Raw genomic sequence first — 17,545 nt, 5'->3', positions numbered from 1 at the left:
TAGAGGGATCAGAAACATGCTGGCGTTTATTTGATTATTCTTTATTGTGGGCGTGGGCTCGGGCCCTACATGTAAAAAGAGAAGCCGAATCTGGCGTTGTCCAACTCCTCCTTGGAGCGCAGCCCGTACAACTCTTCGAGGATGGGTGGCACCCAGCGCGTGGTGTGGAACATAGATTCACCCACCTGCAGGCAGGGGCGGGGTCAGTCCATCAGTCTGGGCTGGCTACCCCACCCCACCCCACCCCACCCCACCCCGGATTTACCTTCCAGTCAGGCACATCTTTCATGATGACAGCCTCCTCCTCCAGGTTCTCCCGAAGAATCTGCAGGGTCCTGTGGCCACAGGCAGGGGCTAAGATCAGACCCACCCAGGGTAACCACTGTCCCTTCCTTGACTCTGAGGCCCTCCCATCCTGGCCTACCTCCTGTCCATCTCTGCCTGGAAGAGCGGCATGAGGGCGATCCGGGCCTCCAAATCCTCGATCTGCAGGCGCCTGTGAAACCGTGACACCCACTCGAGGTCAAATGGGGCCACTGAAGGAGCGTGGGACAGATATGACAGGGCCACAGGACACTGGTGGGGAGGGAGAGGGTAGGGGCAAGGCTGGCCACCTGAGTTGGGACAGGAAGGCAAGTCTGCAGCTGGCACACACTACAGCAGCCACAAAAGTGTTGGCTTCACATTTTCCTTTCAAATAAACTTTTCTTTTTTTTTTAATCCTAAAAATAGCCCTGTCTGATGATCTGGGTGGAGAGGGGGGCACACTCATCACCACCAGGCTCTGGGCCTTACAAAACCAATTTCCCTTTGTTCTCAAAATAGCAGGGCACTGGGCATGCAGGTCTTCCCACAGTAATTACCCCCACAGGGAGTCGGGAACTTCTCAACTTCAGGGGCCAGGGAGACACCCCTTTCCAGCGACACCCTCATTTATGACACTCATGCACTCATGGTCCTAGTCTTTCTGGCTTTCAGGGGCCATACCTCCCATGGCCTGGTTCCTTTTTGTTGGGGGTCTCACTGTGTGGCCCTGGCTGGTCTGGAACTCATAGAGATCCACCTGCCTCTATGTCCCAAGCCCCAATCATATCTGGCCTGGTGACCACACACAGTGCCAGCTAGAAGACCCCAAGTTCCAGGTGTCCTACTGTTTACACTAACCTGGACCAGAAACAACTTAAGACTGATCTCCAGCTCTTCCCTTTAGGACAGGAAGTGAGGGGTAGGATCCATACTTCCTGGCCCCTAACAACTAGCCACCATCACCCTCACAGAACCCCTGGTATGGAGCAGGGCCCTACCTGCGCTCCCGGTTCCACCTCATTATTCTCCAGTAGCCGAAGAGCAAGGCTCCAATGCCCACAGCAAACATGCTGTAGCCTGCAAGAGAAGTGAGGTTTCCTTCTCAGTAACACTGGGTCTCTGTGAAGTGTGTCTGCTGACTCCTCCACACCTCCACAAGTGGCCTGTCCTTCCTCGGCCACTTCCCCAGGACAGTCTCCAACTCTGCTGCTCTGTGTCAGGTATTATTAGGCGGTCTGGACGGCCTCACTTTCTGGAAGGTATAGGCCAACAGGGACACAGGAGAGCCCCAGGGTCTAGAACAGAGCTCAACATGTGGGTCATGACCCCTTTGGGGTTCAAATAACACTTTCACAGGGGTCACATATCAGATATCCTGCACATCAGATATTTACGTTACACTTTGCAACAGTGGCAAAATTAGTTATGAAATAGCAATAAAAATAATTTTATAGGTTGGGATCACCACAACATGAGGAACCATATCTTGTTGTTTTTCAAGACAGAGTTTCTCTGTATAGCCATGGCTGTCTTGGATCTCACTCTGTAGCCCAGGCTGGCCTCAAACTCACAGAGACCTGCCAGTCTCTGCCTCCCAAGTGCTGGGATTCACTACTGCCCAGTGAAGAACTGTATAAAGGTCACAGCATTAGGAAGACTGAGAGCCACTGGTCTAGAGGGACAAAGGTGCCAGCTACGGTGGTACATGCCTTTAATCACAGCACTCAGGCAGAGGCACCTGTGAGGTGGAGGCTAGCCTGGTCTACAGAGTCCCAAGACAGTCAGGGCCACACACAGAGAAACTTTGTCTTGCAGGGCGGGGCGGCACACAAACCAAACCAAACAATAAAACAGAAGGTCAAAGGCCTGGTCTCCACCAGAGGCTGGAAGTGCCCTGGGGCGCCGGCCACATAGCCTCCTCCTGACCCCAGGGGTGGTCCAGGCACCACCGGCTCAGCAGGGTAAACCACCTGCCCTGCACCAGGGGAGACAGGGGCCACCATAAATAATTACTTAAGACCAGCAGGGGTGTTCCAATCCTGAGTGGCAGGACTCGCTCCAGGGTCATCCACTAATGACTACACAATGTATGGAGAAGGCTGGGCCACAGGGGGGCAGAGCAGGTTCTGGGGGTGAGGCCTGACTGGACCTTCCGCTAGGTCAGGAGCTAAATATTTCCCACCCACTTAGTTCAGACTTTAAAGCTCAAGCTCAGAGGCTAGGCCCTCCAGCCATGGACAACCAGGGTGGCTGGGTCCTAAGTCCAGGGGCACAAGTTCTCTGGGGAAGCCCTACGTTTTCAGGACCATCTCTGGCCAGCTGACTGCGGGTATACTCAGCCCCCACCCGACTGGGGAGGTGTCTGCACCAGTGCTGCACCCTCATTTTCAACAGCTCAGAGAACCCTAGTGGCCCTAGAATCTGACCTGAGTCATTCCCCCCAATTTCTCAGAAGAACAAACAGGCTCTTATGGGAAGTTCTGGTCCTCACTTCCTCTAGAGTGAGAGGCTAGGGATGAGGGAGCCACAAGCTGACTTGACTCCCAGCGTTCACCTGCACCTAGCTGGCTACAGTAATCACTGGGGTAGACTCCACTTCAGGAGGTACCATGGGGGAGAGAAGGTGTAGAACCCATATCCTCCACTTCAGTCCCCCAAGTAGCTGAAATTGTGGGAGCACTGCCACCCTGTGTCATTTGTTCCCGAATCAATGAACGTGTGAGCAGGTGGCAGTAGTCCCCAAACAGTGTGCAGATCCAATACAATCACTAGCAGACCCTCGACCCCTCCTCCTTTGCAGAAACCCACAGGCAAGTCATGAAACTCATGGGAAGTACCCAGGACAGTAACGGCTGCTTCCAAGAGCAACGTTGCATGATTCAAATGTGACAACTCCAAACTCATCAGGCAGCTGTGTGTGCACAAAGAAATGCTGGCATGAGGACAGTCACGTTTGCCAGCAGGACAGAACCAGACATCCACAGTCCACAAATAAACCCTCACATTTTATGGCCAATTGGCTTTAGACAAAGATGCCACAATAATTTAATGGGGGAGGAGCCTCCTTAGCACAGGACCACTGGCCACACAGATGCACAGTGCCCCTGCTCACCTAGGAACATAACTCCCAATGGATGGAGCTAAAGGTGTCCCATGGCTGAGGTCAGTTGGTAGAGTGCCTGCCTGCCTAACATGCTGAATTCCTGGGCTCCATCCTTAACAGCATAAACCAGGAGTTGTGGCACATGCCACCACTCGGGAAACGGAAAATCAAGAGTTCAAAATCATCCTTGGCTACATGGGGGAGTTTTGGGCCAAAAGCCTTCAGGCAGGTGTATCTGTGAATTACAGGCCAAACTTGTCTACACAGAGTTCTAGGCCAGCCAGGGTAACATAGTGAGACCCTGTATTTAAAAAAAGAAGAGAGAGAGAGAGAGAGAGAGAGAGAGAGAAGAAAGAAAGAAATTTTTAAAAAAGAAGAGCCTGTGGTGATGGTGCATGCCTTTAATCCCAGCACTCAGGAGGCAGAGGCAGGCGGATCTCTGTGAGTTTGAGGCCAGCCTGGTTTACAGAGTGAGTTCCAGGATAGCCAGGGCTACAGAGAAACCCTGTCTGAAAAAAGAAAAGAGCCCAAGTGCTCTGGTGCATTCCTATAATGCCAACACTCATGAGGTGGGGCAAGTGGACCGCTGTTTGCAGCTTCCCTGGTTTACAGCAAGTTCCAGAACCAGTGAGACCCTGGTTCAAACAAAGGAAGACATGCACAGCATGGTGCCCCCACCTCCCCCAAAACAGTAAATATAGAAATGTACTCTAGAACAAAAACAGGGCTTCCTTCAGTAAGAGACACTGTCATGCTGTTAATGGCACTATTAGCTGAACAGACCCCTGGGAATGAAAATATTTGCAGACAACCCCTCACGGGGGAGAGGGCTGTGTGCCTTTAATCCCAGCACTTGGGAGGCCGAGGCAGGCAGAGCTCTGTGAGTTCAAGGCCAGCCTGGTCTACACAGTGAGACTGTTTCAAAAACCAAAAATAACAACAACAACAATTATTACAGGGCTGAGCATGGTGTAAAAGTGTGCTGGTGATGCCATGAATGGGAAGCCATGTCCAGCTGCAGAGGAAGAGGATGAAGAAAATCGCCACTCTGAAACCAGCCTGGCAGCTGCCAGCTTCAAGTCTGCAGACAGTGAGGCTCCTCCTGGCTTTCCCAGGCTACACAGCAGGCCTCAGTGACCAGGAATGCTGACATAAGTGTCCCACCAGCTAGGAGCTCTCTGAGACAGGACTGGCCATGTGCACTCACTGGCCAGACAGCCACTGGAGTGCAGCTATGAATAGAGACTGACCCATCACTGCAGTGTGTTCACACCCCTGCATCTGGTGAGGTGGAGTGGGTCTGCACAGAGCAGGACCAGTGATGAGACTGAGGCAGGAAGGCCAGCCTAGGCTACACACATACACACACACACACACACACACACACACACACACACACACACAAAAAAAAAAAAAAAACTGTCAGGGCTGGACACCCATGGCTAAGGTTAAGAGTGCTTGCTGCTCTTCAGAGAACCAAACCTTTGTTCCCAAATCCCATGCTGGGTGCCTATAACTCTAGCTCAGGGGACCTGACGCCATCTTCTGGCCTCCATGAGAACCTGCACTCACATGCAGACATGCACACACACATAGTTATATCTTAGTCAGGTTTGGTGGTGCATGCCTTCAATCCCAGCACTTGGGAAAGAGAGGCAGGTGGATCTCTCTGAGTTTGAAGCCAGCCTGGTTTACATAGAGAGCTTCAGGCCAGCCAGAGCTACATAGTGAGACCTTGTCTCTAAACAAATAAATCTTAAAAACAAAACAAACAAACAAAAAAGGTTCGGGGCAATAAGCACGGCTGTGTCAGGATCTGAAGAAGAGGGAAGCACATGTGACTTCTAAACAAAAGGAAGGCTGGGCAGAGGGCTCACTTGGCAGAGTGCTTGCCTAACAGGCACAAGCCCTGGGTTCCACAGCCAGCACCACAGAAGCCAGGCTTGGTGACAGACTCTTGTCATCCCAGCACTCAGGAGGCGAGAGCAGGATCAACCCAAGGTCATCTTAAACTACAGAGAGAATTCAAGAACTTGAACGAAACCTTGCTTCCAAATAAACAAAGGCAGGAATACATAAAGATTAAAAATAAATAAATATGCCTTTAATCCCAGCACTTGGGAGGCAGAGGCAGGTGGATCTCTGTGAGTTCGAGGCCATGGGCTACCAAGTGAGTTTCAGGAAAGGCGCAAAGCTGCACAGAGAAACCCTGTCTCGGAAAACCAAAAAGAAAGGAAAGAAAGAAAGAGAGAGAGAGAGAGAGAGAGAGAGAGAGAGAGAGAGAGAAAGAAAGAAAGAAAGAAAGAAAGAAAGAAAGAAAGAAAGAAAGAAAAAGAAAGAAGCTATGCCGACTGAGGAGCCCACCAGCTCAGTCTAGGTGCCCTATGGGCACATGCTATGTACAAACATGTGCAGGCCTGAGGAGGGCACGGGCTTGGGTGTGTTATACTTCAGAAAGATGACAAAAGAGGAGCTGCCAAATGGCTCCGCTGGTAGAAACCTCATGATCGGAGTTCAATTCCTGGAATCTACATAAAGATAGAAAAAAACTGACTTAACAAAGTCATCTCTGACTGCTGTGGTGGTACTGTGTTCCCTGAAATAAACTTGTCTGGGGTCAGAGAACAGACAGCCACTAGAACAGAGCCAGAAATGGTGGCTAGGAAATGGGTCAGAGCAAGCCATAGCAGAAGTTGGGGGGGGGTGTGCACTCCTTTAACCCCAGCTCTTGGGAGGCTGAGCCAGGTGGATCTCTGAGTTCAAGGCCACTTTAGAAACAGCTAGGCATGGTGACCCACACCTTTAATCCCAGAAACCCAGCCTTTAATCCCAGGGAGTGGGGGCAGAAAGAGAAAGATATATAAGGCCTGAGGACCAGGAACTAAGTTAGTTAAGCATCTGGCTGGATAAGCATTCAGGCTTTGGAGCAGCACAGTTCAGCTGAGAGCGATTTGGATGAGGACTCAGAAGCTTGCAGTCTGAGAAAACAAGACCAGCTAAGTAGCTGTGGCTTGTTCTGCTTCTCTGATCTTCCAGCAGTCACCCCAATACCCAGCCCACGTTTGTTTTTATTAATAAGAACTCCTAGCATTCCTGCTACAGACCACCACATTCCCAAACTCCCTATACACATGCATGCAGAATAATAAATATTAAAAAATAGAGCTGGACGGTGGTGCACACTCCTTTAATCCCAACACTGGAGAGGCAGAGGCAGGCGGACCTGAGGTGGAGGCCAGCCTGGTCTACAGAGGGAGTTCCAGGACAGCCAGGACTGCACAGAGAAAATAAAAAAATAAATAAAGAAAAAAAAAAAAAAAAGAAAAAAAGGAAGGAAGGAAGGAAAGAAGGAGACAGATTGACTCAGTGGCTTTATATAGTCTGCACGAGCGCCGGGCCGACCTCTATTGGCGGCAGGTGACGGCGAGATGGTATGTGTATCAATGCGTGCTGTCTCCTTGGTTCTGTGCCACCTTGGCCTTATCCACCACCCATCGGCGCCATCGCGGCCTGCCCAACACGGAGAAGCTGCTCTAGCAGCCCAAGAGCCATGGCTCGGGCCGCGACCTCTAGAGGACGTGTGCGGAGCCCGGGCCTGGGCCTGTGGGAGAGGCGCCCCTCAATTTAAAACGGCCTTTTTTTGGAGGGGGGGGGTTGACGCCAATTTTATCTTAGTTGAGCATTTGGTTGGCCTGATAGAAGGAGGCCGCCATCTTTGGTTTGCATTGACTAAGACGAGAGCCATTGTGAGAAGCATAAACGAATTTCCATTTTGGAAAGTGCTTTGGCGAAAGGAAAGCGGGTCTCCGGAGTTCCCAGAAGCCACAAATGATGAACCTTCTGACGGGCAGACAGAACTCTGTGCTGACTGTCATGTTCTGATTTGAAGAAAAAAGGAGACAGATTGAGTGCACACATCTATTATTCTGACACTCCACTACCTGAAACAGGAAGAGCAAGAGAAAGGGGGTTCAAAGCTAGCCTGGGAAAGAGTGAGTCTTAAGAAAAAGAAAATGGTGCAGGGGAGATGGCTCAGGGGTTAAGAACACTGGCTGTTCTTGCAGAGGACCCAGGTTTGTTTCCTAGTACCCATGTGGCAGTCCACAATTGCCCCTGAACTCCAGTTCCCAGGTTTCTGGTGCCCTCACCTGGCCTCCACAGGTACTACACAAACAAGGTGCATGCAACAAAACACTCACATAAAATAAAATTTAAAAAACAAACAAACAAACAACAACAAAAAACCTTTAAAGAGTACTTGCTGGCCCTGTGGTGGTGGACCACGTCTTTAATGCCAGTACTCTGGGGAGATAGGAGCCAGCCTGGGCTACAGAGTAAGTTCTAGACAGCCAGGGCTGTACAGAGAAACCCTTTCTGGAAAAAACAAAACAAAGCACTTGCTGCTCATTCAGTTTGTAGCACCCACATGGCAGCTCACAACCGTCTGTTACTTCAGTTCCAGGGGATCTGATGCCCTTTTCTGGCCTGCATAGGCACCAGACATGCATGCAGTCCTAGAACTAACTTTGTAACCCAGGCTGGCTTTGAACTCAGAGACCTGCCTGCCTCTGCCTCCCAAGTGTACCACCACCGCCCAGCTGGTTTTTCAAACGGGGTCTCATGATATAATAATCCTGGCTGGCCTGAACTCTCTACATAGCCTAAGCTAGCCTTGAACTTGTAGTGATCCCATCTTTCCTTCTCTTGTGCTGGGGTTACAGGTGAGCCAACACATAGGTTTTGCTTTTTAATTGAAGCATAGTGTGCATAATATGCAGTTAAGTCTGATGAATTAAAAATCTAAATTCGTAGAGGGTGGAGTTACCAAACTCAGGACCTCTGGAAGAGCATCAAATGCTCCTAACCACTGAGCCATCTCTCCAAATCCCTGAGTTATTTATTTATTCATTTATTTATTTATTTAGGGGGAGACGGCATCATGTAATGTAGCCGAGCTGATCTATGTAACCCAGGATGACCCTAAACTCCCGATCCTCCTGCCTCAGCCTCCTAAGTGCTGGGGTGACAGGTGTGCACCACTCACTGTTATTTATGCTCTGCTAGGGGTGAGATTCGGGGCTTTGAGATGCTAGGCAGGCACTATACCCCTAACTATTGTATTTTGTAACTTTGAGCACTGAGGGTAGGGACCTTAATGTTCTCCATTCTTTCCCTGTTGAAATCAATCATAAAATTCTAAATGTTACTTAAAACACTTTAAAATTTTAAAGACACAACCCAGTATGGTGGGCACATGCCTGTCATCCTGGCACTATGGAGGCAGAGGTGGGGGGTAGGGAGTTCCAGATTGGCCTAGGCTCAATGAAAGCCTGTCTTGGAGGAGGGGAAAGCAGAAAATGCCAGTGAGGAGTCCACACTAGGGAGGCTGGAGTTTGCGACTAGCCTAGGTTCTATGCTAGGGTATAATCAACACACACAGAACCTTGGGTGGACCTGTCTGTCATCCCAGAACTCGGTTGGCAGAGGCAGGGTTGCCATGATTTTGAGGCCAGCCCGGGCTATATAGTAAGCCCCTAACTGCCAAAAAAAAAAAAAGGCTGAACATGACGGCGCACTTGTCAGGACAGCCTTTGGGAAAGGGAGGCAAAGGGACCAGAAGTTAGGTCATCCTCTGGCACAGAGTTTGAGACCAGCCGAAACAGCCTCCAAACTCCGGGTTTGAGCTTCTCGCAGATTTAATTTCCCAAACTGTGGACGTCAACTGGAAAACTGGGGAAATGAACAGTCTGGCCCCACGGGGTGCTGCGACAGGAAACCACGACTCTAAGCCTGCCTCTCTCACTGTGTAAACTGAAGCCTGCGGGCTCCCCGCTCCCGCCCAGCCGCATAGGCGAGGCCCGGCCTCCGACCTCGGACAGGACACACTGACCCGACACTCCCCGGCGAGGCAGGTTCCGCTTGTAGTCGATGGGGCCGTAGCCCCCTGGTGGGGGCATGTCCTGCTTCACCTTCGATGCCGCCATACTTGCAAGACCCCCAACTTCCGGTCACCAACGGAAGTGAGGTGACGTGTGATCGCCATTTTGAGTGTGGCGGAAGTTTGGTCCCCCGGGTGGTTCTCAACTCTGAAGCGTTCGCCAGCCCGGCTCGCTCTGGCCCCAGGCCGGGGCATAACTCAACGGTTAGCACCTGGAGCCCTCCTGGGCACCCTGTACCTTGCAATAAAAGCTTTGGCGTTCACCTAACTTTCCTTCCAGAGCGATGGTGGCCAGCCTCGAGATTTGCACAGGTTGCCCCTTTCCACCCGCTATCTCCAGGGGCCAAGGCAAAGACCACCCAGCTAAGCACCATCAGCTCAGGGACCGATCCCGTTACACACCAGTGATGTGTCCCCTGGCCAGTGCCCTCTCATGAGGAACTGGCCATTCAGAGCGATTGAGTCACAAAGCCTGAGGATGGTTTAGGGAGCCCGCGGGGCGGGGCGGGGGGTCCCCACCCCAAGGCTGAGTGACGCCCGCAGTCACTTCACAAGGCAGAAATTGTTACCCGGGCAATAAAAGTCATCGCGGCTCTAGGACCTTGGGAGTGGGCACATGGGGGCACGGGGGTGCAGGTGCCGAGCACCATGGGTTAGGCCCGAGATCGGAGTCCGGCCGCCCCCCGACAGCAGCCGCCTCCTGCTCCCCGCGCGCCCCGGGCGCCACCATGTCGGGCGACAAGCTCCTGAGTGAACTTGGCTATAAGCTGGGCCGCACGATAGGTGAGGGCAGCTACTCCAAGGTGAAGGTGGCCACCTCCAAGAAGTATAAAGGGACGGTGGCCATCAAGGTGGTGGACCGTCGGCGAGCGCCTCCAGACTTCGTCAACAAGTTTCTGCCTCGAGAGCTGTCCATCCTGCGGGGAGTACGGCACCCGCACATCGTGCACGTCTTCGAGTTCATCGAGGTGTGCAACGGGAAGCTGTACATCGTCATGGAGGCAGCAGCCACCGACCTGCTGCAGGCAGTGCAGCGCAACGGGCGCATCCCGGGCTCACAGGCGCGCGAACTCTTCTCCCAGATCGCGGGTGCCGTGCGCTACCTGCACGACCACCACCTGGTGCACCGCGACCTCAAGTGCGAAAACGTGCTGCTGAGCCCGGACGAGCGCCGCGTCAAGCTCACGGATTTCGGTTTCGGCCGTCAGGCGCACGGCTACCCAGACCTGAGCACCACCTACTGCGGCTCGGCCGCCTATGCGTCACCTGAGGTGCTCCTGGGCATCCCCTACGACCCCAAGAAATACGACGTATGGAGCCTGGGCGTTGTGCTCTACGTCATGGTCACCGGGTGCATGCCCTTCGATGACTCGGACATTGCTGGCTTGCCCCGGCGCCAGAAGCGCGGTGTGCTCTACCCCGACGGCCTCGAACTGTCGGAACGATGCAAGTCCTTGATCGCCGAGCTGCTACAATTTAGCCCATCCGCCCGGCCCTCGGCGGGCCAGGTGTCGCGCAATGGCTGGCTGCGGGCCGGGGACTCCGGCTAGGAGCCGGGGTTCTCGCTGTTCCCGCCGCACCAGGCCCTGAGCCAGGGCGGTGCACGCGCGACAGGCGAGCTTCGGGAAACCCGCGAAGTCGCCGCGCGCCACTGCGCACGAGCCCTGTCCTTCCCCCTGCCCCCACGGCGGCGGCCCGCAGAGGCCGGCTGTTGGATTCTGGTTCCTCCTGCACAACCCGATTGCTGGAGGGCGCATGCGCATCCTCGATTTCTGGCGAGAAGGCCCCGGGAGGGGCGCGAAGAAAAGAGAGGGAAGCATTGCGCCTGCGCGGAATGAGCTCCTGCTGCGCGATGGGTGGCCCCGGCGCGGAGAAGCTGCTGGCCGGCGGTGCACTCCACGTTCCAGGTTGGAACCTGCAATAAATTCGCTCTTCCTCGCAAGTGGCTTTAGCGGTGGACCCTTGTTACGGAGCAGAGGGGAGGGGAGGTCTCAGCACTTTAGAGAAAGCCATGTATGTGGAGATTCTAGCATCAGACCTCAGAAGGGAGTTGTGGGATTCAAATCAGGAACTTTCAGTTCCCCAAACTGGACAAACTTCTAGAGGTTCTGTAGTCGTCCCTCCAGATGTGATGATGCTTGAATTGGAATCGGCATGGGTGAAGGAGGGACTGCCTGTCAGCAGAAACTGAGCATTTGCAGATGGGGAAATTGAGGCCTACACCAGGTGTCAGCTGTGCAGAGATAGCTATGGTTTGTACTCGGGTCTCTTGAAGCAGAGAGTTCTGGGTGGTGGTAATTTCCCTATGTTTACAGGTAGTTTACAGGGGGAGATTAGACCTAGCTACGGGTGCTGTTTTCTTTGTTGTTGCTGTTGGTTGGTGATGGTGGCTTGCTTACTCCAGACATCTCACTATGCAGCTTAGGCTGGCCTGGAACTTGGACTGGCCTGCCTACGCTTCCCAAGTTCGGGATGACAGGTGTGTAGCCCAGTTCTGCATGTCTTGAACCAGGACCTGGGACTCCAAGAGGCTTGAACCATCCTTTCCTTCAACAAAGTGCAATGTGACAATCAAGTGCAATGTCAAGTAAAATAGGCAAGATGTGGAAAGTGTTGAGTTCTGAGGAATGCCAGGTGGGGCAGAGATAGAGGGAGAGACTGTGAAGCTGTTGGGGGCTGTGCCCGAACCATTAAAAATGGCACAAGATGCCAGGAGTGTGGCACACACTTTTAATCCCAGCTCTCAGGAGGCAGAGACAGGTGGATTTCTGTGAGTTCCAGGACAGCCAAGAGTACACAGAGAACCCTGTCTCAAAAAACCACACACACACACACACACACACACACACACACACACACACACGGACGCACGCATGCACGCGCACACACACACTCGCACACACACGCGTGTGCGCACACACACAGAGCCCGGGACAGAGTGAGATGCTGGGGAAGCTCCTGGGGCTGAAACGGGAAGGGAATGAGAAAATGAGGGGAGCTAATGCAGTACTTCAAAGGGAGCCTGAAGAGGGAGGAGGCGGCTGGGAGCCTTGCCTGTGACTTTACAGGGGTTTGGTGATTGTGACTGGGAAACATTTTCAACCCTCTCCTGTCCCTGTTGAGGCCCAGGTAGCCTGAGGGGCTGTGTGCTGTGGGTCTTGCTGTGCTCGGCCCCTGCTCTCCTCTCCACAGGTGCTCTGGAGGTCCAGTGGGAGCTCTATCCTCATGCTGGGCTCCGACTGCCTCATTGGTAGATGGGGAAACTAAGGCTACAAGAGGGGAGGGGCCTAAACTCTAGTGCTGTCTGGAATGTGCCAAAACCTAGACAGAAACAGCCCACCCTCTGGTGAACAGGGAGGCTCTGAGGTTACAGGTTTGTCCTCAGCACCTGAAACACTGGGCAGGACACCATCAGCAGATTCCGTAGATGGAGTCATAGCATCTTCCAGACTCCAGCACCTTCAGAATGGATCCTTATCTTCACACAAGCTGAACTACACCACCAGCTTCCCATTGCTCCTCTGGTGCTGGGGTTGGAACCCAGAACTTACTGAGACTAGGCAGGTGATCGCCTTCAGAGCCTGGGGGATTCCAGGCATGGGTTGTACCCTATAAACGGAGGCTTTTCTGTCTGCCCAGTCCTGCAGTCACTTTTAAAATACACTCAGAGGCTTACTATTAATTACAAACCATTTGGCCTATTGCTCAGGCTTATTACTAACTCTTATAACTTAAATTAACCCATTTCTATTAATCTATATTTTGACACATGGCTTCATGGCATTGCTTGTTCTCTAGTACATCTTGTTGCTCCAGTGGCTAGCTGGTATCTCTCCTGACTCTGCCCTTCTCCCTGTATCTCTGCTTGGATTTCCCACCTGCTCTATCCTGCCTTGCTATTATAGGCCAAAGAGATAGAGGGAGAGACTGTGAAGCTGTTGGGGGCTGTGCCCAAACCATTAAAAATGGCACAAGATGCCAGGAGTGTGGCACACACTTTTAATCCCAGCTCTCAGGAGGCAGAGACAGGTGGATTTCTGTGAGTTCCAGGACTTCTTTATTAACCAATGGTAATAAAATATATTCACAGCATACTGTGGGTTATCCCACAGCAGTATTCCTGAGCCACACCCTCAGATTTGTTTTTGGTTTTTTTTGAGGCATGGTCTACTATGTAACCCAAATAGAACTTGGAGCAATCCTCCTGCCCCCGCCTCTTGAGCAGTGGGATTACAGGTATGCACCCAAAAGCCCAGCTTCCCTTTTTACTTCTCTCCCTGCAAGATGGTCTATGTAGACTAGGCTGGCCTCAAACTCACAGAGGTCTGCCTGCCTCTACCTCCCAAGTACTGGGATTAAAGGTGTGTGCCACTATGCCTACCTTTTTTATTTTTTGTTGGCATGTATGTCTATAAACGTCTGTGTTCAGAGCCTGTGGAGGCCAGAAGGCATCATATCCCTGAGACTGGAGTTTAAGATGCTTGTGAGCTGCTACGTGGGTGCTAGGGACAAAAATGGGGTTGTCTGCAAGAGGAGCCAGTACTCTTAACCTCTGAGCCACCTCTCTAGCCCCTAATGTTTAAGTAAAGTGTCTCTGATGATGCTAGATGCCTGTCATCCCTGCCCTTGGGAGGTGGAAGCAGGAGTGTCAGTTCACAGGCAGCCTGGGCTTAAAGCAGATCCTGCCTCAAAACAGAATCACAATGTGTAACTGAGCATCTCAAGCTGATGCAGACACTGATGGGGGGTCGGGGGGGACAAGGCCACAGCTCTGTCCATGCTGGGAACGTTCCAACAGTGAAGCCCCACAAGGCAATGGGGGAAAAATCACTCCAGCAGTGTGGCCTCAGGTTTGCAGAACTCAGTTGGGATTCTCACTGAAACCCCTGCTTGTTGAGATCAAATAGGATCTGACACACATCAGGGTGGAGGGATGCATTGTTCAAAAGGCATGTGTACCCCACCTTTCATCCTCCCCCCACTTTTTAAGAAAGGCCACCAGAAGTTGGGACAAAATACTGGGGTCCCAGGAAATTAAAGAACAATACAGTGATATTTGGTCCGTTTCTTTATTGTCCTTCAGGGTCTCAGAATTCCCCGACACAAGGAGGCTACCAATTCCAGCTCATTTATTGGAACATCTATTCCAGTTTGGTGGCAAACTTTTTAAAAACAAGAATTATCAAAGATTTAGTCACAATAAATACAAGTGGCAGCTGCCCCAGCCCCCCATACCCTGCACTACTGTAACTGTTATACATGAGGATTTAGAAACCACTTTTTGCCAACAGTCCAAGGTCTTCAGGCTAACAGGATTTGGAATGGTGAGGACCACCCTTCCCCAAACACCATTCATTCTGATACTCACCCTGGTTCTCTGCTTCCAATTAAATGTGGCATGGGTGTATTATAGCCAGCACTGACCCCTTACTCCTCCTGCCTGGGATAAGCTTTGGCTTCCCTGAGGTGGAGGGAGGGGTCCCAGGATGCTCAGGGCCACCGTTCCCCTGACCCAGGTGACACTTGGGAGTCTGGCAGAGGTCTGGTTCCTGGTGATTCCACAAACTGGGCACCACGCTGGGGGGTGGTTCAATGGGCACGTGTCTTGCACTTGGCCCCTTCAAACCTGTACATGTGCCCCAACTGACCAGAGCCATTGATAAGTTTGTGATTGCCTCTGGGCAACCAATGAAGTAGGGACCTTCACCTCACCTTCAACTCCCAAGTATAGGCATGAAAGTACCATGACAAACACATTTAAGTTCTTTTTAAATCAGGTGTGGAGGTGCAAGCCATTAATCCCAACACTCAGGAGGCAGAGGATGGCAGATCTCTAGGAGCTGCAAGGAGCCCAGGAGTCAGGTCATCAGAACAGGGATGAGAGCCAGCATCCTCCCGGCCAAGTCCTCAGCACTAATGTCGCTATGAGGGCTTGCTGTTTAGACCAGTGCAGTGCCAAGGGAACGGGCAAGACTTTCAAGTAAATTAAGGCACCTCACACTCTCAGCCTCCTTGTACGGAACATTACCAGTGCCGTCCATTGGCATCCCTAGGCAATGGTGTACCAGTAACTCACAAGCCTTAGGTGACAGGCGAATGTCAGGATGGGGAGCAATCAGCAGACTTGGAAGGCTGGAAGAGTAGAGGTCACAAGTGTGCCAACAGAGCCTTCTGGTCAGTTCAAGTGGAAGTCTTCGTCCAGCGCCAGGTAATATCTGATCAATGACCTCTTGGAACTGAGGACTATTGGCTGGGAAGGCTTCTAGCAGAGAGGCCACCTAGTGCTGTTACTCTAAGGAGCCAGAAGACGTTTGGCCCATGTCACTGAGCAGAGGTCAGCCATTCAGGAAGGGTAGAAAACAGGAACTGACTTGCCAGGCACACAAATACTCAAGTAAGAAATGCTTGCATATATTTTTGTAGTTTTTTGGTGTAAAAACACCCCCTCTCCCCAAAAAGGGTCAATTTCTGTTCATTCCCCCAAATCCACCCTGGGAAGTGACTCAAACCTAAAAGCACTGAGCAACTTGGGTTTCCCTTAAAAAGATTTTCCAAAACTTGGAACCTTCAAATGTCTAAACAATTCCTAGAGACGGAGGATTTGCACACGAGTGAGCATGGGGTTAAATGAGCCTTTATTAGGAGGAGGTGGGGTTCGTATCTGCAGAGGGCAGTGGTCTGCAGAACAAGGGTTTAAATTAAAGTCCCTAACTGTATTGTGTCAAGGGAAGCCAGGGCTGGTCGGGATCACTGCAGTCATGTAGCAGGCCACCCTGTGCAAGCTGGACACAGAACTGTTTTTGCCTTTCACCATGTAACCAATTTTTAAAGAGTGGCGGGAGAAGGAAATAAAACTAAAGTAGACCTGGCCTTTCAAAGACATCCCTGTGGACTGAGGAGTCAGAAGTAAACCCTGCCAACCCCAGGCATAGGGGTTCTATCTGGGCCTACCTGGGTGCCTCTTGGGCACCTTGAGATTGTGTCCATCAAAATGAAGAGGAAAAGGAAAGAAATTTTAATAAAATAAACCACAAAAAATAACCCAGCAGCCAGCTCTGGTTCCAGCACAGTAGGCCCAGCATCCCTCTGGAACCTCTGAGTGTCTGGCAGAGTCTGGGCTGTGACTCATTCTACTTAAGTGTGGAAGCCAGGGGCTGCAGCAAGCAGCAAAAGACACAACTGGACCCATGGTGGCACCTGTCATCCCTGGGTACTGCCACTCAGAGCATCCTCTGGGGCTAGGGACTACACTGTGCACAACGGAGACCCTGGGTCCACACAGTTCACTTTTAATTCCATCATCATCATGAGGTGATTAAAAAGGAAAAAACAAAAACCCAAACTCCAACCTATAGATAGATGGCCATGAGGAGGCAGAGACTGAGGAGCTAAGATGGGAAAAGCCGAAAGAGAACAAAACCCCGGCTCAACTTCGGGAGCCCCGGGGCCAGCTGGCCCGGGCATGTCACAGTGTCCAGGGTGAGCTCCCACCCATGCTGGCCAGGCAGAGCTGGCCCCAAGGTCCAAGTTTCTGCTGGTGTCGGGCAAACTAAAGGCAAAAAGGAAGAAGGCGGCCCGTGGGGAAGGTCCCTGGTTCTGATCCTGGGCACCAAGGTGGCACCCTCTTCTGGCCACTGCAAGGCTGAATAGCCAAGGCCTGAGCTGTCTCAGGCAACTTGTTAGGAGGGTAGTCTGTGCGTCCTGGACCAGGGGGCCATGGGAGAGCAGAGGGCCTGTCCTCAGCTGGGCCGGGCTCCCACTATTTCCATGTGGCTGATTGGGGGATGGAGCGTGGAGGGATCATGTCCAGGAGGTATTCCCGCTGACGGTCCACAGCCGAGGTGGTCTTGTGCACTGCCAAGCTTGGGCTGACGAAGGCAAGGGTCCCACCTGCAACAGACACAGTGATGGGCAGCAGTGATCCAGTTAGGTAAGGCTGACCAGGCCCTGGATGCAATCTAGACTCCCACCTCAGCACACACCCAAAGGACTCCTCATGAGTAGGACCATGACCCACACAGCCTACATCCTATCATCAATCATCTCAATTCCAGACCTCACTGAGGTGACCTAACTATGAAACAGTGGTCAGGGTTCGGTGCTAAGAGATCAGTAAACTTCAAACAAGGGTTTCTGCATCATGCAATGGAACTTCATATAATAGTGTGACTGAAAAGCAGTTCTCCCCCAGTGTATGA

At 52.0% G+C, this 17,545-nt stretch overlaps 3 protein-coding genes and 1 non-coding gene across 10 annotated transcripts in view; 2 read left to right on the top strand and 2 right to left on the bottom strand.

The window, feature by feature from the left end:
- Positions 1 to 8: 8 nt before the first annotated feature.
- Ndufa13 (NADH:ubiquinone oxidoreductase subunit A13) lies at positions 9 to 9,758 on the bottom strand. The gene is made up of 5 exons (XM_036166586.1): positions 9,300 to 9,758; positions 1,305 to 1,383; positions 425 to 496; positions 266 to 335; positions 9 to 185 (listed from the first exon to the last, which is right to left on the bottom strand). Exons 1-5 carry the CDS (start codon positions 9,391 to 9,393, stop codon positions 66 to 68), a joined length of 435 nt encoding a protein of 144 aa, XP_036022479.1. The 5' UTR covers positions 9,394 to 9,758; the 3' UTR covers positions 9 to 65.
- On the top strand, positions 7,233 to 7,295 carry LOC118569258. Its single transcript, XR_004943047.1, has one exon. It is a non-coding gene; the product is annotated as a small nucleolar RNA SNORD43 (small nucleolar RNA).
- Positions 9,759 to 9,890: 132 nt separating the features above from the next.
- Positions 9,891 to 11,293, top strand: Tssk6 (testis specific serine kinase 6). The gene has a single exon (XM_036166585.1). It carries the CDS (start codon positions 10,076 to 10,078, stop codon positions 10,895 to 10,897), a length of 822 nt encoding a protein of 273 aa, XP_036022478.1. The 5' UTR covers positions 9,891 to 10,075; the 3' UTR covers positions 10,898 to 11,293.
- A 3,104-nt stretch (positions 11,294 to 14,397) lies between these two features.
- Gatad2a (GATA zinc finger domain containing 2A) overlaps positions 14,398 to 17,545 on the bottom strand; it is a 92,718-nt gene continuing 89,570 nt past the window's right edge. For all 7 annotated transcript variants that reach the window (XM_036166389.1, XM_036166392.1, XM_036166388.1 and 4 more), the window contains one exon: positions 14,398 to 17,237. In XM_036166389.1, the coding sequence (XP_036022282.1) occupies positions 17,107 to 17,237 (131 nt within the window). In that variant the 3' untranslated portion in view covers positions 14,398 to 17,106. The remainder of the gene's footprint in view (positions 17,238 to 17,545) is intronic.

The sequence above is a fragment of the Onychomys torridus genome, chromosome 17 (genome assembly GCF_903995425.1).
Source record: "Onychomys torridus chromosome 17, mOncTor1.1, whole genome shotgun sequence".
Lineage (NCBI taxonomy): Eukaryota > Metazoa > Chordata > Mammalia > Rodentia > Cricetidae > Onychomys > Onychomys torridus.
This window is presented reverse-complemented; position numbering and strand designations above follow the sequence as displayed.

Excerpts from the sequence above, each read along its gene's own strand:
- Ndufa13 (XM_036166586.1), bottom strand. The coding sequence starts at position 9,393 with ATGGCGGCATCGAAGGTGAAGCAGGACATGCCCCCACCAGGGGGCTAC. Across the intron at positions 1,384-9,299 it reads GCCTCGCCGGGGAGTGTCGG|GCTACAGCATGTTTGCTGTG; the intron begins GTCAGTGTGTCC and ends CTTCTCTTGCAG. Across the intron at positions 186-265 it reads AAGATGTGCCTGACTGGAAG|GTGGGTGAATCTATGTTCCA; the intron begins GTAAATCCGGGG and ends CCCTGCCTGCAG.
- Tssk6 (XM_036166585.1), top strand. The coding sequence starts at position 10,076 with ATGTCGGGCGACAAGCTCCTGAGTGAACTTGGCTATAAGCTGGGCCGC.